This window comes from Centruroides sculpturatus, unplaced genomic scaffold (assembly GCF_000671375.1).
Source record: "Centruroides sculpturatus isolate CEXI.00-Female unplaced genomic scaffold, Cexi_2.0 scaffold10, whole genome shotgun sequence".
NCBI lineage: Eukaryota > Metazoa > Arthropoda > Arachnida > Scorpiones > Buthidae > Centruroides > Centruroides sculpturatus.
This window is the reverse complement of record NW_019384396.1, coordinates 1062872-1070902: the sequence shown is the minus strand read 5'-3', so window position 1 is coordinate 1070902 and position 8031 is coordinate 1062872. Positions and strand designations below refer to the sequence as shown.

Here is an 8031-nt window from a genome sequence, read left to right as displayed (position 1 = left end):
GTAATTCAAAGTGTCACCAATCTTTAGATTGCACTAATAAGTAAGTACAATTTTATCATATGTTTTGCAAATTCATTTCCCTAATAGTAATAATATTTTAAACCGTTTGATTTTTGTATTAAAGTTTTTTTAATTGATTGATGATTGATTCAATCAACTAATTTGTTGATTGTATTAACTTGATTCTTTAGATATTGAAAATTAAATAAATAACATTATGTTAATTTAAGTGTACAGAAACATTGCTGCTGTTCCAGCAAAAATCTTATTTTCACTTTACTGAGTGCCAAGTAGGTAATTTGCAGATTACCTAGATAATCTGAACATTACCTAGGTAATTTGAGAAATAGAACAATTTTAGCAACTTTAACGGATCACCCTAGTTAAGGTGCAGATTAGCTAGGTAATGTGCACATTAACGGATTTTGAGCTTTAGCAATCTAGAATCTAGCTGCAATGACCCGCTTCGCTGGGTTTTTATTTGTGGGCAAAAAGTAAACGATAGTGAAAATTAAGATAATTACATTATATCCAATCTTACCCATTTTCACAGAATGCAAGAATTAGGTCCCCCATTTCCAGACTAATTAGAGAATTTTTACATCCAGTCAAACAAACTATTTTCAATTTGATCAATTTTCTGGAATGTTTACAATCATTCTATAGTCGAACCGATTCGAATTTAAATTCAAATTCGAAAATTTTTAAAATCGAAATAGAAAATCTTCCACTTTCAACCACTTTCAAGCCCATATCTCCCGTACCCTTATAGCTATCGAGACGCAACCATCATAGTGCTTGAATGGAGACTTGGGCTACTACCACATATAAACTCCATTCATGTGAGATGTGTAGTTTTGGCTGAAAAGTGAAATACAGACACACACACGTCCATTTTTATATATATATAGATGTAATAGATAATACCTTAAACTCACTTCTACCAAAAACTGTAAATCAAGCTAAGAATGAACAAAATCTGCACAAAATTGATACTGGTGTTTACATTAATAGAAATATTAAAGATTTTTAAAAAGAAATTAACAAACTTAACATTAAATTATAAACCAAAAATCTGTTCTTCTTCTTGTGTCGATTCCGGCCATCTTTGGACCACGTACAAACAACTAATTATGACTTGCTTTTCCCTCTTCCCTTCCCTTTGTTCTTCTTCCTTTCTTTCCAATACCTCTTCATTCTCTCGCTCTGCTGTTGTCTTTGCTCCTGAGTGAAGAGTCTTCCACGTCTGTTATTTTCCTTTTCCTGAAAACCCTTGAAGTTCTTTATTTTGTTTCTAAACCTTTCCCTGTTCTGGATATCTTCTTCCAATATGCCCATTTCTGCCATGTCTTTTTGAGTGTCATTGATCCATTGATTCTTATTCTTTAGGTTGTTGAAATACATAAAAATTTGTTTCGTTAGCCTATTTTCCCCCATTCTCTTTATATGCCCAAAGAAGCTTACTCGCCTTCTCCGAATTGTATCCGAGAGTCTTGGGATTTTTTGATAAAGCTCTTTATTGCTCCTTAGCACGTAGTTACCATGTTCATCTATTTTTGGCCCCAGAATTTTCCGAAGGATCTTCCTCTCTTTTTTCTCCATATTTTCTATTTCTCCCATTTTAAGAGTAGCAATACCTTCTGCTGCATAAAGTGCTTGCGGTTTTATCACTGCGTTATAATGTCTAATTTTTGCATTAATGGAGATTGATTTTTTGTTGTAAATGTCTTTGGAAAGTTGATAGGCAATTTCCAACTTCCGTGTCCTGGCACAATTTGCTGCTTTAGACAACCCATTTGTTTCAATAATTTCTCCAAGATATTTAAATTTTGATACTTTGTTAATTTCTCCAAAATCCGTTTTTAGTGATTTTGGGGCACCTGAAATATTTGTTATGTACTCTGTTTTGGACGTAGAGATTTGTAAACCTGCTTTCTTCGCAATTTTTCCTAGGAGGTTAATTTGGGTGATGGCTGAGTTCACATCCTTAGCCAAGGCCGCGAAATCATCTGCAAAAGCCAAGCCGTTGATTTTTACTCCTTTGTGTTTGGTTCCTAATTTAATTTGATTATTTATCCCAGCTTCTTGTAATGCTTTTTCCCATTCTCGAATGATCTTTTCTAGCACACAGTTAAAGAGTATGGGTGAGAGACCATCTCCTTGCCGAACTCCAGTTTTGATTTCGAATGGCTCAGAAATTTCTCCAAGAAATTTTACTTTAGATTTAGTATTTGTAAGGGACTGTTTAATTAAATTTATCAGCTTATCATCTACACCAAATTCATTAAGTGTAGCGAACAAGGTTGGTCTATCAATGGAATCATATGCTTTTTTAAAATCAACAAAAGTGACAACATAGTTGCATTTTGTCCTGGTATAATGCCTAATTATAGATTTCAGGTTGAAGATTTGTTCCATGCATGACCTTCCTTTACGGAAACCTCCCTGATATTCCCCTATGTGAGCGTCAACTTGCTTTTCTAGCCTGGTTCTTATTACATCTGATAGAATTTTGTACGTTACTGGGAGAAGTGATATTCCACGATAGTTATTTGTATCTGTTTTGTCTCCTTTCTTGTGTAGTGGATGGATTAGTGCACATTTCCACTCATCAGGTATTTCTTCCGTTTCCCAAATTTTTTGAATTACGTTGTGCAGAGATTTTCTTAAATTTGGACCAGCAATCTTCCACATTTCGGCTACAATACCGTCTTCTCCAGACGCTTTATGCTTTTTTAATTTCTGGATTGTTTTTTGTATCTCTTCTAAAAATCTGTTATTATATAATGAATGCGATTTTTTCCTATAACATTCTATAAACAGTTTTAATTCCACCATGAGGAATTTGTCACTTTTTGGCATTTGATAACAGTTTAGAAGTTTTGAAATCAGAAATATTTAAGAGAAACAATCAGTAAAAACAAATCAATTCAATTCCTTATGAATAGAGCCAGATACTCAGACACCACCTTAGTACATCAGCTTATGAGAGCTGTTAGATATTGTAATATTTACAAGATATTTTATAATATTGTAACTTACAATATGCTTTGTGAATACTGGATTTTTTTGTATATGGCAACTTACCCCGTATTGTAAGTTACAATGAAATTTCTTGTGTTTTTGAATATGGACACAAGTTAGTAAGTTTCTTGCAAGTGAAGATATTCATCATGTGAAGTGGTCAACAAATCTCTGAATCAGAATCCAATTAAGCATGTGTGAGATGCTCTAGAGCAGGGATTCTCAACACTTTTTTTTACCTAATACATAACTCTAATACATAAGGTACTAAATCAAAATATGCTAATAATATGCAAACTAGTAACATATAGTTTACTCTCATCATTTTACTTTCAATGTTCTTCACGAAAATCAGACTTGATTAGTGTTGCAAAAATGGCAAAAAAGAGAAAACAAAAATTACATTAACAAAGTCACACATGTCTTGAGTTACTCACAACTGTTCTAGTTTTCACCTGAACCATTCAGAAGTTCCATTCTGCTCATGAATGACAATTCTTCTTGATGATAAACAACCTTGTAACCAGTATGACCAATTGTTATTCATAATGTTAACACATGCCGTACGTTTCTATATTCAACAGTTGACTCAACAGTGAATTTTCCATTGTGTCCCTCTGTTGAACGATCTGACGTCACGTTTTGCAGAAAAAAGAAACGCTTTCGTTGAGAGGTCGCTTTTCAAGATGGCTGACTTAAGTAACGAGAAGGTGGCAATTGTGTCTGTTTTGCTAAATAATTAAAGTAACTCGCTTAACCATTATTCGAATAAATCCTTTTATTCAAATGAACCCATATCTGTATCATTTTCTTGTATACTGGGTCTTTCTTTAATCATTTTAATTAATTTCTTGAATATATATTAGTGATGTAACGAGTATTTGGTTACTATTCGGTATTCGGCCTATTTTTCACTATTTGGCCGAATACCGAATATTTAATCACTATTCGACCGAATACCTAAAAGCAGGAGTAATAAATAACAAAAACACAGTAAATTAATCATTTTGTTATTTAGATTTACAGTCGACCCCCCTATAAGATATAGATACGTTCCAATTTATTAGGAATCCGATTTCTTATAAGTCGTTCCAATCACAGCCCGACACGTGTCAAGTTTACGGACTACGGCTGATTGAAAGGTTTTCTTCCATAAAATTAATCGATTCTACACTAATCCGACTCAACATTTCCAAAATACGTATATTTTCTCGTAGTTTTATAGGAATCGTAATTATAGGGGGTCGACTGTAATGTTATTGAGTTAGTGTTGTTTGTTTATATTTATTTATAACTTGTAACATGCACAAAATAAAAATGAAAATAATATTAGTCACATGTATTCACAATTTATAATTACAAAGATCAGCACACGTACAAGTCTATCGTTGGAGAATCCTCGCACATCTGAGGGTCTGACCATGCCTATCCTATCGTTGGAGAATCCTCGCACATCTGAGGGTCTGACCCTGCCTATCCTCCTTTTCAAGCGCTCGTCTTTGCTCTTCCCTTTCCTCTATCGCTCTAATCCACGTATGCCTGTGCATACATCATAATACGCGCTCATGATACTTTTGATTTGTCACTTTTCCGTCGTAGAGTTCCCATTTTACAATTACATGACAGTCTGGTGATAACGGAGAAAAGAGACAGATAGGACATCGATATAAGTCACAGTTATGATTTCACAGATTCTAAACAGCTTGATAGCCCGAACGGTCCCAGCCTTCGCCCGTGCATGCTAAGTGACTTTCATTACAAGCATTTAGCTTTCCGAAGTCTATGACAACAATTATTTGGCATTGACGGCCGCGAATTTCGTGCCAATAAGCTGCCTCGACTTGTTCGATTATGTTATCAACTCAATTACTTATTTATTTTCACTTCGCGGTCCTTCTCTGTTCTTTTTCCGTTATTTACACGTGTAGGTCATTTCATTGTTATACACATTTGATATCATCATTTATCACATACTTCCATGACACTCTTGTCTGTCCGCTACAACTGCCAAGAATTAATGCGATTGGCGAAGCGTAGTGACAGCGGGCCAATAGAGAGCAGGGTCCTTGCCATAATGCGATTTGGACACCAATTTTCGTACGTGCGTTAATCAAGCCGAATAGTTTGGCCGAATATACTATTCGTTACAACACTAATATATATCATTAGAAAGACTTAGAGGGCGAAATATCGGTCATAACCAATTTTGGACAAATGAAAAAAATCTTAATATTTCAATATTGACTGAATTATCCAACATAATCGTGCAATCACGTTTTATCATATACTGTACCTGTCGTTCATTAATCTGTCCTCTATTACAGCATCCACAGTAGTGAATGGATAGTTTCTATAAGCAAAATTTACTTTTTCATGGAAGCCGCCATCTTAGTTTGTTGAATACTCAACAGTCTTTCAGGTCGTCGAGACCATTGAGCTCAACGGCGAAACAAAGATGACGTCACTAGTCTCAAAGGAGAACTCAACGGTCCATTTAGAAACGTTGTTCTCTCACCGTTGAATATAGAAACTTACAGATGGTTGAAAAAGGCAACTACATATCATTTTATGGCATTAAAAGTAATTAAGGTATTTGTACCATTTTCTTGTTTTATGTAAATAAAGTTAAATTTTCACAATCCAATTATTTTGTTTATCAAAGAATGTATTGTTTTACAAACATATCATGTTTCATGTCCTTCTGATCAACACTTTCTAAGATGCATGCCAACATATATGCTTACTTTTTGGGAGATATCATCACTGTATATTATACTACAAAACAATTTTCTCTAAAACCAGCAAAAAAAATAACTTGCAAATTAAAGAAATCCCTACATAAGTTATTTCCTCTTTTTTAGTGTTATTGAAAATGAAGAATAATGCCAAGTTATGTAGTATTTCACTAGATCTCTGGGTTTAAGAAAAACATTTACTATTCATATGAAAATCAATGGTCTTAACATATTATATATTGATCTGGGCTATTTACATTTGTATTACTGTTTTAAGATACAGTAGAGCCTCAAAAACTCAGCACTTGATAACCCGGCACTCCGGATAACTCGGCCACACCCTGGCAGGGCAAAAAAATCCTTAGTTAATTAATTTTCATTATAGGACAGCTTTATAAAAGTATAAAAGCTCTCAAAGTATTTTTCTGAGGTCTGTCTTATCAGGTAAATTACTGTACAGTGTATTCATTAATTTTCATGTAGTAAAGGCTCTATGTTTTCATAAAGGATTTAAGAATACAACAGAGAATAAACTGTCCAAATACCATTAAACAAAGGGTTCCTTTGTTTAAGGGTATTTGGGCAGTTTATTCTCTGTTGTATTCTCAAGCAAACAATACATACAAGCACAGTACAATATTTTCTGAGGAAACACGCATACTTATCCTTTTTTTAACCCCATTCCCAATAACCCGGCATTTTCACAAACTCGGCCACCCTTCAGTCCACATTAGGCCGAGTTTTTGAGGCTTACTGTATCAGTTAACTATAGAATTCTAGATTTCGTGTTTTTCATTTTATTAAATTTACATCTCTATCCATAATCATCATCATCATCTTGTATCTGTAAAATTGCAAACGTTTTTTACTTTTCACTGAAAATTTTCTCAAACAAAACTTCAAACTCAAATTCTTCAAAACACAATATAATAAAATAAACATCTCATTTAAACATCCTACTGTTTAAACTCCATTTATTTCAAATAATGTCAGGGTCTTTTGAATGTAAGTACAGAAATAAACTAAACTTATGTAAAATCATTTGCATAAGAACAAGTTTAATATTAACACAAATATTCAAAATATGAAAGTGCCGACATATTTGAAACAGAAACAGACACTGCATTTATTTAGCATTGTATTTATCTATTTACTAAGTTATTTTTCACGTTCTCGTAATAAAAACTTGTTCAAATAGTTATATTATAAGTAATTACGAAAGATTATATAATTCAAAATTATTTTCAACGATGTAATTATAAGAAATGAGATAAAATGAGCTAGAGAAGAAAGACTTACCTCCAGTCGCCATTTTGACTGATCGAGAATAAATATCCCTTCTCTTCCATCGCCACTCACTGGTCACGAATTACGCCCTCTGCCGACAGTAACGAGAAACGTTAATTTTTTTGCTTTTATTCACGATTCGAAAGTTACGTCACATTACACGATTACTATTTTTAACATATTTAATATTTAGATTAAGCATTTCATTACACGAATTTATTTCATTTTATTATATTAATAATAAAATATGATGATGATAATAATAATTAATTAAGGTTAGGTAATTTACGTTAAAATAGTAAGCAATTGAAGAGTATCGGCCGATGGCCAGTAGCGTAACTAAGAATTTTAGTCCCCTAAGCAAAACATGGGAAAGGGCACGCTAATGCTGTAAGCGTAGTCCCTCCACGTTCCTGATAATTTTTAAAATGTTAGAAATAATATAGATTGGTGTGTTAAAAATTTTTTTAAACATCATCATACAGTTTAAATTCCAATTATTTCAAATACAGTATGTCTTTTAAGTCGAACAAAAAAATGGAAAAACATTTCAAAGTAATCTATAAAAATATTTATAACAAAAAATTAGAGAGGTTGCGGCCCACTTGGTTGCGGCCGACATTTTCAACGCGAAAACGTATACGTCGGACGTTCAGCGCCGCTTTACTAAAGGCCTAGAAGTTTGGCAATGGTGTTTGGAATGTCGAGCATGATTTCAAACACTATTGTCAAACTTCTAGGCTTATAAAAAAGCGGCGCTGAACGTCCGACGTACACGTTTTCGCGTTGAAAACGTCTGCCGCAACCTCTTTATTATTATTATTAATTGTAACAAAAATAAAAACTACAAAAATAACCACAGTAATCACACAAGGTGTACAATCAGTATTTTGATTAAGATTTAAAAAAAGAGAGAGAGAGAGAGAGAGAGAGAGAGAGAAAACTTATCGGGTAAAGCAATATAAGATGAAGAGCCGTGCCAAGC

At 33.5% G+C, this 8031-nt stretch overlaps 1 protein-coding gene across 3 annotated transcripts in view; it reads right to left on the bottom strand.

The window, feature by feature from the left end:
- Positions 1-7185, bottom strand: part of LOC111618424 (transcription initiation factor TFIID subunit 10-like) — a 23120-nt gene extending 15935 nt beyond the window's left edge. For all 3 annotated transcript variants that reach the window (XR_002755573.1, XM_023359962.1, XM_023359963.1), the window contains exon 1: positions 7059-7185. Coding sequence is in view for 2 of the 3 variants with exons in the window: in XM_023359962.1 (XP_023215730.1) it covers positions 7059-7071 (13 nt within the window). In the remaining variant the exon portion in view is untranslated. The remainder of the gene's footprint in view (positions 1-7058) is intronic.
- Between the last annotated feature and the right edge of the window lie 846 nt (positions 7186-8031).